The sequence below is a fragment of the Electrophorus electricus genome, chromosome 10 (assembly GCF_013358815.1).
Source record: "Electrophorus electricus isolate fEleEle1 chromosome 10, fEleEle1.pri, whole genome shotgun sequence".
NCBI classification, from domain to species: Eukaryota; Metazoa; Chordata; class Actinopteri; order Gymnotiformes; family Gymnotidae; genus Electrophorus; species Electrophorus electricus.
The window spans coordinates 19,215,109-19,229,538 of record NC_049544.1 but is presented as its reverse complement, the minus strand read 5'-3'; the positions used below and the strand labels follow the sequence as shown (position 1 = coordinate 19,229,538).

At 40.5% G+C, this 14,430-nt stretch overlaps 1 protein-coding gene across 3 annotated transcripts; it reads left to right on the top strand.

Moving 5' to 3' along the window:
- The first annotated feature begins 191 nt into the window (after positions 1–191).
- atg9b (autophagy related 9B) lies at positions 192–14,147 on the top strand. 3 transcript variants are annotated; one of them, XM_027020306.2, is made up of 16 exons: positions 192–261; positions 1,076–1,228; positions 1,309–1,352; positions 1,957–2,021; positions 2,228–2,398; positions 3,849–3,990; positions 4,464–4,634; positions 4,740–5,212; positions 5,975–6,128; positions 6,301–6,480; positions 6,860–7,108; positions 7,649–7,887; positions 8,293–8,395; positions 9,060–9,144; positions 11,283–11,459; positions 11,780–14,147. In XM_027020306.2, the coding sequence occupies exons 2-15, from the start codon at positions 1,120–1,122 to the stop codon at positions 11,438–11,440; spliced, it is 2,343 nt and encodes a 780-aa protein (XP_026876107.2). In that variant the 5' UTR covers positions 192–261; positions 1,076–1,119; the 3' UTR covers positions 11,441–11,459; positions 11,780–14,147. The 3 variants fall into 3 exon arrangements, with proteins under 3 accessions (XP_026876107.2, XP_026876106.2, XP_026876108.2); XM_027020305.2 differs by having other exon boundaries at positions 4,464–5,212; XM_027020307.2 differs by lacking the exons at positions 192–261; positions 1,076–1,228; positions 1,309–1,352; positions 1,957–2,021; positions 2,228–2,398 and adding an exon at positions 2,414–3,418 and having other exon boundaries at positions 4,464–5,212.
- Positions 14,148–14,430: the final 283 nt, after the last annotated feature.

The window sequence follows — 14,430 nt, the reverse complement described above, 5'->3', positions numbered from 1 at the left end:
CCAACGTTCGTCAAAACTCGGTAGCGGACTGAATGTAATGCACACGTGTTAGACGTGAGGACATGAAAGCGTTCCAGCGCCTGGCATGTCTGGAACGCGAAGAAGAGTTCACGCGGCTACCAGCAGCCCGCGCGGGCTGTTACGCGCCTCACGTACGTATATGGGAAATTGCGTCAGCAGAACACAAAGTGACGTCGAGGGTGGTTTGTTGACATCTCTGTTTTTGTTGAGAAGAGCACGAGAGTCGTCTGTAATCGGATGGTAAGGGCTTTGGTGTCTTCAGAAATTGGGACGTTTGTCCCTTTAGGTTTTGCGCTTTTACGTTTTTCAACCAGTTAACAGAAATAATTTTTGAAACAAGTTCCAATAAACCTTTAGCTAAGTAAATAAACTGGTTTTTTTGCCTGTGAGACAGCGTGTTGGACAGCTAGCTAGCTTTGCTGGTTTGCTAACGTAGGGTTAGCTATGTTAGCTATCCTATGTTAGCTAGGAAAGGCTCAGTTGTATCGTGATGACATTTGTTTTAGATAAATGGGTCACAAACGTCTGCGGCATTTCAAATATTGGATTAATATAAAAGCTATTTCCTATAAGACAATGTGTAATTTTAGGTAGCTAGCTAGCTACCTAGTTACCTGCCTAGCTATATTATTACAGCTAAAGACGAATTGGGTTGTCATGTCATGGCAAAGTCCCATCTTGCGCTTAGTTGACGTTAGCAAGCCTGTTAAATTATTTGCTCTTTATAATAATGTATTTCTCAGTGGGCTGATGCAGGTATTCGTTATCACGGTAACACCTTTAGACGTTCACTGATCATTTCTTATATGGTAAAAGAGCTTTACACCATTACATCATGCACAATAAGCAGAAGACTTGATTTGATGCGTACGAACACACCCGAGTTACACACACACACACACACACACACACACAACCAAACAAACAAAAGAAATAAATGTTGTCTAGGTAATAAAAACAAGATTTACCTACCAATAACCCCATCTGGGTAACTGTGAAACATTATTCTTGATTTCATTGTAATGATGGTATTGTCCCATTTTTTTCTTCTAAGGACCTGTCCCAAGTTCTGTAGAGGGAGGATGAATGTAAAGCACAATGGCAGATTTTGAAGCCTACCAGGAGTATCAGAGAATAGATGACTATGAGGAGGATTCACCTCCAGGAGAGGAGGACCTGCTGATTCATGTTCCAGAGGGGCTTAGAGGTATGGTCGTGTCTACAGTCACAACATTTGATGCACATATGTGTTTTATCTGATTTAAGTATTCTTCCCTCAATTCCTAGATTCCTGGCATCACATTAAGAACCTTGACAATTTCTTCACTAGAATATCCTTTCTCATTACAAATCTTTTACTAGTTCTTTGTTTAGCATGAGTTTGTCTTTCTTTACCATAAAAATAAAGACAAATAAGTAGAGATAGTCAGACAGCACTCGAATATTATATTTTTTCGATTCAGGACAAAACACAAATGCTTTGGCTCAGAGGTCTTCATCAGAGTGCTTGTCATCAGCTTGCATGCTGAAAAGGGCCTAGGGGCTGAAACTTTCATGTTTTGTCCTGAGTTGAGTACATCACTGCATAATATGAGTTCTGTCCAACTATCTCTATTTATTGATTTACAGTGAAGTCATTTAAGGCCAGAAATCAGCAGAGCAGTAGAAAAGGTTTTGGCTTGTTTTACGTGCAGACAACCAGAAAGCAAAGAGGTGTATTCTTTGATATTTAATTGCAGTTCTGTGACACACATTTCACTTGCCAGTCGGCTTTGTGAGTTTAAAGAAAATATAAAAAGAAAAGTACTAAAATATTGTACAATATTGTAACCTTTATTCATACTGAGGGCAGGCATAATCTGAAAGTGGTCATGTAGCAGTGATTGTAGTAATACTAAACTTATTAGTTTTTTATTCCTTAATGAAGTTGCTCACATTTATCATTTCCATCAGAAGAATGGATTTGCTTGCATGATGTTATCAGAGTTCTTTGAACTTGTGTAAGTAAATGTTGATATATATTTTTTGTTGTTGTTGAAAATGTAACCCAGATAAAATGATTGTAAGCTATGTGGTGTTTCATATTTCTTAAAAACAGTAAAATAATCTTTAATCAGTATGTCACCTATGATGGAGTCTGATTTGCAAGTTAAAAATATAAATATGTGACAGTGAATTATTTGTTTATTTGGGCTCCCCCATACAGGCAGTTCCTATTTGTGGTGACTTTCACAACCTTTCTGTTTAATTGTGTGGAGTATGATGTGCTATTTGCCAACCGTGCTGTCAACCACACTGGCCAGAGTCTGAACCTGTTGGACAGGAGCAAAGTCACTCTGCCTGATGCTATCCTGCCCAGCCAGCAGTGCATGGAGAGGTATGTGTGGTCCAACACATGGGCTATCACATGTACATTTTACCATTCCTATGTGACACAGTTAGCTGAACCCCTTAAAGCCCCAGGACCCACACCCTCACTCCTCACTCTTCTACACCTTGAATTTTTTTTTTCCATATAGCTGCTGAACAATTCATAGTGCTTACCGTGTGATGTACTGTTCGATTATTAACTGAATAATATGCTGGAGCTGGAAGAGCTCAAATACAATGATCAGTCATAATAGTGAGTGGTGATTGACAACAGGAGGAGAACAAGTAGGAAATTGCAGAAAAAATGCTGTGTTTGGCTTATTTGGTTTAATGACACTAATATGGAATGTTGTTTTGATGATGTGTTTCCATTGATTTGGTTTTGAGAATTCAGTCTTTGTTGTTGATGATAGAAATCCTTTTTTACTGAAGGAACCAGTCAAGCTCTCATTTTTTGCAGATCAATTTGCTTTGCTCATGGGATACTGGCAAACTAATGCCTCTGAGCCAAAGTTTCAGTAGATTCCTTCCTGCTTATTGTGATGTGACGGCGTTTAATCCAGTTCCATGTCAGTCGTCAGCAGGTCTGGTATGTCGGGCTGCTGCTTGGCACATAGCTAAACCGTAAACAAACTCCTTCATTGCAACACCAGCAGAGGGAACTTGCTTTCTCAGAGCTTGCTATTTCTGTGGCACTTACATGGAAAGGACAAATCATAATTGGTTCTGGAAAGATCTGCTTGGCTTGTTTTTGTTGTCCTGCTGTTTACTTATTATTCATCTATTCTCTGCCATGGTCATGCTCACTTTTGGCCTGCTAGCTAAAATAACTTCCAGCAGTAATGTTTATTTTGTGTCGATGTGGTGGTGGCCCGTCTGGCCAAAAGGAAATGCATGCATGTGTGTGTGTGTGTGTGTGTGTGAGGGGTGACATAGTGCCAGTGTGATATGTCCAAGAACAGTTTGTGCCACCCTGGTTCCTGATGACCTGCTTACTGATTATGAAAGGAGAGCAGCATCAGCAGCAGTAAGCACAGACTTGACTTGCTTAAATCCACGAAGCCTACAGAGCAGAGGTTTTTAATGTAAAATGTAAATGTGATGTGGGTTTCTCTGGGTTTTCCTGCTGTCAGGGGGCCCGTATGTTGAGTACTGCAGTAAGATTCAGTCACTTCCTACACATTGTGCTTGTTTGGTCAGTGGTGGTGTTGTGTGATTGTTAGAAGCAGACTGATAGTGTACAGTTGAGTCATGACTATAACAGTAACATGGCAATAGCATTGAGAATCACTGGCACTTACAAAATCTTGGCCCCCTGAAGCAACACTGTCCATCTCTGCTCCATTAGATATGTAAACAGGGTTGCAAATTATCCAGTCAGTGGGTAATATGTGCAGTAAAACATTTCCCAACATGATGAGGTCATCCTAAACCCACCCACAATCTTTTCTGGTCAGGATCCAAGGCAACAGCTGGATCATATTCCTTCTTATAATGGCAGCCATTTTTTGGATTTATCGTCTCGGGAAGGTGATCTGCAATGTCCTGAGCTACTGGGAGATCCGTCAGTTTTACATTAAAGCCCTGAAAATCAGGATGGTAAGTAAAGCATGCATAAAGTGTGTTACCTCTCACCCTTAACTATGACCTGAACAGTGGTTTCATCATATCAGGAATTGGACTTAATTAAACACTTGTAAACTCCCTCATCAGAAGGTAGGACAGGTGAGGGTTTCATTGCCTTTCTGCAGCTCTTCTTTAAAAAAGCCTGTCCTTCCTCTGTAAGACTTCATCTGCTCGTCACACCTGTCTCCTATCTTCATAAAGATGCACATGTCTGGTATGGGTCAACTGATTGACTGGGCAATGTATTAGAACCATTCAGAAAAGGAGTTACTAGGTATATGTTTAAAAAATGGAATACTTGCATATCCTTCAGTATTTAAACAGCTGCACAGATTTATAAAGATATCTGCTTAATTGCAATTCAAGTACTAAATGCCATGAACCAAATGAAGTTTGAACTGTGAGTAAGACTTTTGAGTCATTGGAGCTCCTTTGTGGCACGCCAGGACGAGTTGTGCAACTTCAGCTGGCAGGAAGTGCAGGTCCGCCTGATCAGCCTGCAGCGTGAGCAGCAGATGTGCATCCACAAGAAAGAGCTAACCGAGCTGGACATCTACCACCGAATCCTGCGCTTCAAGAACTACACGGTGGCCATGATCAACAAGTCGCTGTTGCCTGTACGCCTGCACCTGCCCTTCCTTGGCGACGTGGTCTTCCTTACGCAGGGCCTGAAGTACAACTTTGAGCTCATCCTCTTCTGGGGGCCTGGCTCTCTCTTCCAGAACAAGTGGAACCTGCACCCCAAGTACAAGCGGGCTGGCAACCGTCTGGAGCTGGCACGGCAACTGAGCCGCATCATCCTGCTGGCGGGTGTGGCCAACCTGTTGCTGTGCCCATTCGTGCTGGTCTGGCAGGTTCTGTACGCCTTCTTCAGCTATGCTGAGGTGATCAAGCGCGAGCCAGGCAGCCTGGGGGCACGCCGCTGGTCGCTCTATGGCCGCCTCTACCTGCGCCACTTCAACGAGCTGGACCATGAGTTGCAGGGGCGGCTGGGTCGCGGCTACAAGCCTGCCGCCAGATATATGAACGCCTTTGTGTCGCCGCTGCTGGCCGTGCTGGCGAGGAACGTGGCGTTCTTCTCTGGCTCGATACTTGCTGTGCTCATCGCGCTCACTGTCTATGACGAAGACGTGCTCACCGTGCAGCACATCCTCACTGCCATCACCGTGCTGGGCGTGGTCATCACCATCACCAGGTAGGTCATGCCAGTTCTAAGGGGATGGGCATTGTCTTCAGTGTCTCAGTGACGCCTCTGTGAGCTTCAGTCTCTCAGAAATAAAATCTGCTCTTGTGTCGGAAGCATTTTGTTGTATTTCTTAATTAGTCATTGATCCTGCTGATGGTAAAGAGAGGAAAAAATATTGTTTCTTCCAGAATTGCTTTGAAAGTTTACAATTTATGCAAATTACATTTTAGTGGTAATGTAAAATTGGTACCAGCAGAAAAAAGAAATTGAAAAAAAAAACATGTTATGGCAAATGTTCTGTCACTATCCTTGTTGCAGTTTAGAGTTTAAACCAGAAGATCATGTTTTTTGTTGTTGTTGTTGTTGGTTTTTTAATACATGCAGTTGCTGTCGTCTTGCATCATTCAATTTAATGCACAAATGTGTGTATCCTAAACCCAGTAGCTGTGCTATTTCAATATCATTTAACTTCCAGTAGATGTCGCTTCTGGTGAGGTTTATCTTAAACATGATGTGCACATGGTTTAGCTAAGTTTTGACAGAATGCAATACTACTAAGGCTACGTATATTATGTAACAATTAGTTTGACATCTTACCCACTACTGTGTACTCCAGTATATTTTTTAAAAGGTAAGGTACCTTCATTAATTTTAAAAACAATGTGGATATTATTTAATATATGTACCTATGATTTGCAGTGTGTCCTCCTGGTTGTGTAACTTCAGCACAGTGGCCTTGCCTCAGGATTACATGGTTTTGCTCTTGCTTAGGTCCTTTATCCCAGACGAGCATATGGTGTGGTGCCCGGAGCAGCTGTTGCAGTGTGTTTTGGCACACATCCATTACATGCCCGACCACTGGAAAGGCAGTGCCCACAAGAGTGAGACACGAGATGAGATGGCTCAGCTCTTCCAGTACAAAGCAGTGAGAGCTCATCCTGATTACAAAATTTATGAATATTTAGGAATACTAACTATCCATGGTTTGGATTAAAGCTGGTCATCTTTGCTGCAGGGTTCCTTAATCATTTGATCAGATCCTGTTAAGATATGAGTCAAAGGTTTTAAATGGTATTTGTGGCATTGCATTTCTGCAGGTGTTTATACTCGAGGAGCTGCTGAGCCCCATCGTCACGCCATTTATTCTCATCTTTCTCCTTCGGAACAAGTCCCTGGAGATCATTGACTTCTTCCGCAACTTCACCGTGGAGGTTGTGGGCGTTGGTGACATCTGCTCCTTCGCACAGATGGACATACGCCGCCATGGCAACCCACAGGTCTGCATGGCTGTAGTATATGACCTTTTGTCTATAGGTATTTGTGTAAGTCTGCATGGTTGTAGTATACAGCCTTTTGTCTGTGTGTGTGTGTGTGTGTGTGTGTGTGTGTGTGTGTGTGTGTGTGTGTGCGCGCGCGCGCGTGAGTGCATGGCTGTAGTATATTGCCTTTTGTCTTTAGGTGTGTGTGTGTGTGTGTGTGTGTGTGTGTGTGTGTGTGTGTGTGTGAGAGAGAGAGAGAGAGAGAGAGAGAGAGAAAGAATGGGGACCTCAATTCTTGGGGACCTCAAAAGTCCTAACTTTTGAAGTACTGATTTGTAATGTGTGCAGTTGTAGTTTTCCAGTTTATACAGTTTCACCACTTTTGTCACCTGCCCAGTGGATGTCGGAGGGCCAGACGGAGGCCTCTGTCTACCAGCAGGCGGAGAACGGCAAGACAGAGCTGTCGCTCATGCACTTCACCCTGAAGAACCCGCGCTGGCAGCCGCCACAAGACAGCTCCTTCTTCATCAGCCATGTGCGCGAGAAGGTGCAGCAGGACGCACAGGGCGGGCCCTCCCCCCAGCTCCTCCTGTCCGAGGCACCACTGTGCACCTCCCTGCTCTCCAACGAGTCCGCCACTACAGCTGTGAGTTACACCGGACGCGCTGGCTGTGTGTTTTAACTGCATCCGTGTGGTGGGTCTCATGACCTGCTTAGGCTGCACACATGATTGATCTGATGATTAATCAACCTGCCCTGACATGTTAAAGTATTAACTCATCCCAGAGGTCAATTAGTATTTCTGGTTTGGCTATCACTCTCCACCATTTCTGTGTGGAATGTCCTTATGGACTGAGGTTGTCAAGGTTCCTTTGCTTTATGCTATACCAGGTGGTATAAACTATAATAATGAACAAATCCCAACTGGTTCCATCACTTTATCCCCCTCATTTAGGATGCAGAAAACCTTTGGTTTTAAATCTACAGAACAATATGAGAAGGTGTTTCTGGTCATTTCTTTCTGATGTGGTTTCATGGACTCTGAGTTGCACATTCAGCCTATGGCAGGCTAGGACTCTATTCTCCCATCTAATCTCTCCCTGTGCCAGTTCCATCTACATTGTCTCTGCCCGTTCTGCGCTAAATGACCAATTACCAGGCCTATGTGTCGTCGTCTCCCCTGCAGCCCGACAGCCTATTGGCGAGTGTGCTGGCACACCCCGTTTTGACAGCCCCGGGAGCAGCCGCCCGCAGTCGCCACTGCGCTTCCTCCAGCAGTGTTACGTCTGCGGCAGCCAGTGTCCTTGCCTCGCTCCCTTCATCCCAGCAGCCTCATGCTGGTCGTACCTCCCACCACCACCACCACCACTACCACCACCACCTCGAGAGCGCCACATACCACAGCGAGCGTGCCGTTGCCAACAGGTGCCTGCCTGCTGTTCACCCTAAGCCCCCTGACAACATGGATCACACACATATTTTATATGCTGTGTATATTATCTTCAGGTATTACACAAAGATAGGCAGGGAAAAATGATTAGATGCCATTCTGTGACTCACAGTTAGTTCTGTATGGGGGCTGTTTAGTTTTAAGACAAATTAAGGCAATAGCTCTGTGTCATTTGAATATTTAGCTAATTAAATATAAATTAAACTGCACTACTAATATCTCAAATTGGCTTCTAACTGAAATTTTTTTTTTATTTATAACAATAGTTCTCAGTCATTAGCAGGAAAGTTATGGAAATTAAGCAGCGTTGCTGATTATTGGCCCTTTTCCAAGTTAAATTGCAACTAATTGGTTGATTCAACTTTTTTGTTTTAAATTAGCATGTCTGCCAGTGACTCCAAGCTCATTGGCCAGTCCAGCTCTGCCCTGCTGTCTGAGTTTGCCTCTGCGGAGATGAGCCTGCATGCCATATACATGCATGAGGTAAGAGCTTCCTTATCAAATCTATTATGCTGCAGTGTAAACTGCATAGCAAGTAGAAGACTAGATTAAATAAATTCCAATAGTGAGTTCACCACTGACACTCTAGTTTTGTGCAAGAATAATCTTCATCCATATGTACAGAACAAACTCTATATTTGAGCAGTTCTGAGATTTGTATGTAGTCTATCCATTATATGGGATTTTCTTAACTAATACCAACAGTAAACTCAAGATTACAGGCATGTTTGCCAATATTTAGATATTTAAAAAATAAATAAATAAATAAATAGACTGTCTGAAATCATTCAGATTAAGTGAATAATGCTTGTATGGAAATGCCAAAAATACTGTAGTGTGCTCTCATTTCTTCTTGCGTACTCTTATTCATTTATTCCTTTTTATGCTTTAATGCTCTATTCATCTTTCTGAGATGATTAGTGTGAAAAGAAGCTTCTGCTCCCCTTAATGTTGTAAAAAAAATGTGTGTACATGTGTTTTAAAAAAAAGACTTTTCCATCAGTATCAGGAGAGTATATGCTGACCAGATGTATAAGATAAAGATGTTAGTCATTAATATTCAGTGAGCCCATAAGTTCAACTCTGTAATTGCTAGTACTATTCTGATATATGGATGACGTGTGCATGACACACACATCTCTTGTAGGTCCACCAGCAGAAATTCCAGTCTCAGCATGGACCGGGCCAATTTCAGCCTACTGTACCCATGAGGGACTTTGCTGACAGTTCAGGTAAACCTTATATTTCGACTGAACATATTTAAAAAATGCTGTGTTGATAAATAAGACATTGAGAACTTTTCATTTAAAATGAAAAATGCCCAAAGTGTCCAAGAGCTTGGTTTTGGGCAGAGGTAGAGTAGGCAAAAGCTGTACTCAAGTAAATGTACTGTTACTTTTACTTAAGTAATAATTTAAAAGGCTACTTTTAAGTGATTATTTAAAGAAACTGTCTTAGAAATTTAAAAAGACTACTCAAGTAGCGAGTTACTTCATTGGGACTCATTTAATAACACAAGGCAACAGTATGTGTGTGTGTGTGTGTGTGTGTGTGTGTGTGTGTGTGTGTGTGTGTGTGTGTGTGTGTGTGTGTGTGTGTGTGTGTGTGTGTGTGTGTGTGTGTGTGTGTGTGTGTGTGTGTGTGTGTGTGTGTGTTCTACAAAATAAAATATGAGGTCCTTATAGTTCTTTCTACGCTGAATAAAGATGTTTCTCTCAGTCATGGTTTGTAAGTGAATTGTATATGTATATGAATTGTATAGGTATTGTATATGTATATGAAGTATATGTTACTTATTCATAAAAATTCTGTTCTTACATTTAAAATATGTACAATCTTTACCATCCCTCTTAAGTTTGCCAACATAGAGGGGCTCCACTTTCCTTGGTACCGAATTTGCCATAGACCTGTTACACATAACGATATGTGAATATAATTGATTGTAAACTATTTGCCCTATTTTAGACAGCTAAAACACTTTGGTAGATGTGTGCTAAAGTCCATAAATGTGGATTCAAATATAACAGAACAAAAAAAAAAACCTATGGAGGATGAAGAAATTCTGCAAACATATTTGGATTCAGCATGCGCAAATACTTTATAAACAGCTGTTTTTCTTTGCTCTGGTTCTTTGTTCTACTTAGTTCATGTGTTATGTTTAAGCTGCATGAGGTTTTTGATATTGACTAAATGTTGTGTATATAACACACATTTTATATATATATATATAGATAGATAGATATATATATATATATATATATATATATATATATATAGATAGATAGAGTATCTATATATATATATATATATATATATATATATATATATATATATATATATATATATATATATATATATATATATATATATATATATATATATATATCTCAGTGGATTTGGTGATCACTTTGTGATTATTATAATTTCTGGGAATATTCCAAGTTCTTGTGTAAGGGTTGGCACCAGGCCGAGGCCTCGAGTCAACCACACCACTATTCAGGCTTATCAGGCTTAACCCAGCAGCTGGGCTAGACCTTATATAAACCCAGTGAACCAGTCATTCAGTGCTGGGTCTTTGCCAAAGTTCTGAGCCAAGCTCCTAGCTGGTAACTTAAGGTATTGAGGTCTGTGAGCTCTCGTGCTATGCTTCACTTCTGTGCTGCGAGGGTGTCCGTGTTTTCACATGTCCCCTCCTCTCTCCAGTTTTCCCTCTCGAGTCTGTCTCTCTCCGGAGGCTTCCCTTAGCCATTCAAGTTCCTCCCTGTTTTCGCTCAGCGTGGTGTTTAGTTTTTCCTTTTGTTTTACCTGACCCAAGCTCTAACTGTTCGGCACACGGGCCCACCATTGTTAGAGCGTGGTTGCTCACCCAGTAGGCTGTTGGTATCATCACCCAGCTGACCTGGGTTTGAGACCACCTTACATCTTGTCCAAGGTGCCATTTAACTTTTCATTATATTTACATTGCAATTAACTGACAGATTAGTCAGACCGGCTGGCTAGCTAGCTAGATATCCAAGATAAGTTGCCTAGCTAAAAACTGCTTCTGTAATGTAGTCAAAAGAATGATCAGTATATAAAGTCAACAACAAACGTTCATGCCCTCAGTATGGGGCATGCATTCCGGCAAGCCAATTCAGTTGAGCTGCTGCATTTATTTTTCTGCTGCTTGTAGTTTATAGCTATGTAGCCAGCTAGCCATTGTTTTCTTAGAATATAATTATCACACCACGCTTTCATATTAATAATGAGAGAGCATCGGTTTCACACACACATGAGCCTTAAAGAGAAGGGTAAATTGAACAGATACAGTAAAGAGCAAAGATGGGTTACTGAATAATGAACACTCACATTCCACACAATGCAATCCCAGCACCTGGATCTCAGATGCACTCGACCCATACGGCCAGCCTGGTCGTGCCTACCCCGCTCCGACTGGGAGGGTGGATGGAAGAGGAGGAGGAGGAGGAAGAGGAGATCAACAACAGCTCCTTGCTGGACCAGAGTCAGACCAGCAGAGGGAACAGCTGAAGTGCCTTACAGTTCTCGGGTGTGTTCTCCACTGTCTGCAGGCCCTTGATTATACTTACACAAATATACTACACACAGTCTTGCTGTCTGTCTTTCTGTTTTGGTATGTCTGTCTTTATTGTCCTTCATTCTTTTTCATGATCTGTTTAGGTGATTCCATGTGTCATTTCACTAAACCACAGGTTTTTATTTTTAACTGCTCTGCATAGCTCATGTATTAAGTCCCATAACTCAGTACTGGCAGTTAGAGTGTTAAAGTACTGATTTGTCATCAACTCAAAGCTGCTGTATTAACCCAAACCCTGCAATTAATTATTCTCCCTTTTTTTTCATTTGCAGTCTTTGCATTCAGTTTGTGGAAGAATGTGGAAGAACCTTAGTTTAGTTTGAGGCTTTTTGATCAAACCCACAGTGCTGCGGAAGTGGCTCTGGCTCCTGGGTCAGAACGCTAACCGCACCACATCTTCCAGCCGTGAGGAACAGTGCCGTTCCAGGCCACACAGTATGTCCCCCACCTCACCTCTTTTCTTCATTTAATCACAGGTCCTCCAAATGAAAACTGTCATTTGATTTGTGTGGGTGAGAGGTGTTTTGAGCCCTTAGCTGTGTTTGCATTAAAATAAATGAACTTTAGTGATGCTAGAAATGTCAGATTGATGGTGAATGTCAAATCAGACATGCGTGTAGTGCATCACCGTTTGGTTTTAAATCACTGAACAAAGCAGTAGTATTTTGCTTGTATTACTTTTTCATTGCTTGTGATGCCCTGACAGTAAATATCTTGTTTTGTGAAAATAATTCTCCTCAATGTAAAACAAAAAAGAAAAGAAAGAAAACTGAAAAATCCTACCCGATAGCACCTGATATGTTTATCAGTACTTGTAATGGAATTGCTGCTTGTGCTTCTTAAATTTGTATCCGTTTGCATCTGTGATATCACGAGGGCATTTATGTCCTTTAGCCAGGTAGCTGACAATGATTGAGATGTACAGCAACATTGAACATTATCAAAACATTAATTTCATGAATTATAAGATTTCAAGTCTTATTGTTTCAAGCATCAGAGAAAATGTAATTGTCCAAAATACTTAATACTACAATTTTTTTCTGTACAGAGGTACTGAAATTTACAAGCTCAAAATGTATGATTTATCTTTTGGTTTTTCTTGAACCAACGCAAGCTCTGTTTTTTTTTGTTACTGTCAAAGTTTAGTACATTGCGAAACTAGCATATTTCCTCTGGGATACGTAAAACATTCAACAATTATTATAACAGAAATAGCATAAATAATCAGGACAGCAAAAAAAATAAGAGTAAGTAATTTAACCACTAGTGAAACATATTTGCCACCAGTAGGGGTCCTCATAAAGGGGAAGTGACAGTGTTAAGTGACTACTATGTGATATATGTGTCTTTGGACAGTAGATCCAATGTACTGTTAAACTAGGAATAACTTATGAAACAACTTGAAAGTTGAACAAAATCTATTGACTTTTATTGGTCATTTCTCATTTGCTAAGTGTCCCAATGGTGCTCATACAACATGCAGTTGGTCCTAACTTGTAGAAATTCTAATGCCCCTCCTCCCACCCTACAAACATTTTCTGCATGTTTCAGTGTTTAAAGATATGCCTTTTTTTGTGAAGTGTGCCTCTGAAGAATGACATAGCATAATAATGACCTCCTGTGGCCTACTACAGGGACCAGAACAGACCATGGTTGCTTTTAAAAAGACAAATGGTCGTGCTGTTATTCCAGCCTTACACTAAGACACAAGAAGACAAAATGGTTATAGCACTCTGTGAAACCTATAGAAAATATGTTTTTAAGAAGAAAAAAATTACATTTTCATTTGACAGCTAATTAGCTAACTGATTAATTAGGTAAGCCCTAGGTTTTAATCAAGCTTAAGAGCCATTGTCAATTTGATAAGTAATATTAATAGATTTAATTAATTTGCTCTCTCCTTGTCATCAGATAAATATGACTCTATTACATATCATGGATGGGGCTTTATGATGCCAGAAGGATATGCCATTTTCCATAAACTCTTTTGATGTAGTATTCTCTCAGAGTTCATAATGCTTTGCTGCCCCCCTGTGACAAGCAACAAGCACCAGGCTCATTGGCCTTCTCTGCACACCTGTGGTCAGTAGGAGCTGGAGCATTTGCCATGGCTATATAGAAAGCTCATGCAAGCCCTGCTGATGGTTTCTGGACATGGTTGATGGCTCTCTTTTTATTGCGTCAGTGGAAACACATTGATATTTTACACAGGCTGAAATACCTCCAGATGTGTTTGAAAATTCAACAAGTTGTACAATGTACAGTATTTATTTTGGTGGGTATGCATTGTTACATCTTAACTACAGATGTAAGTTAGAGGGTATGATCCATCAGATTAAAAATATTTACTGTTGGCCTCTTAAAACTGTTCTAGGTTTAATTTTGGTTTGTGTCAGCCATGAGCAGGAAAGCTGGTAATCTCCACCAAGTTGCAGAATGATAATGGACTCTGAGAGAAAAAGGAACTGGTTTGTTTTATCTCCGTTATTCTTGTCCACTATAAGCAGTCTGAAAAATGACTATGCAAGGTGCTATATATTTTGTTTGTTTGGTATTAATATTTATCTTATTTTTTATTTTTCTGATTGTTTTGTCTGATTGAAGCAACTCTATTTAAAAATAAACCATACAAAAAAAATATTTTTTTTTTGTGATATTCTGATACTGCAGTGAATCTTTAAAAAAAGGTTTTCTTATACATTGATCATATAACTTTGTATTTAAATGCAGAAACAACAATTAAAGCTCTCATGAACCTATTGTGAAACACAAACTGGATGAATTGTTGGGTTAACGACATCAAACATAGACAGCATACTGTTAATAAGTGTTATTGTTGTGGACAAATGGGTATATATTTTCTTACTAAAGAATCTTTAGGCCAGTTAAATCCAAGTGTTCAGTCTTAAAAATTATTAAATGC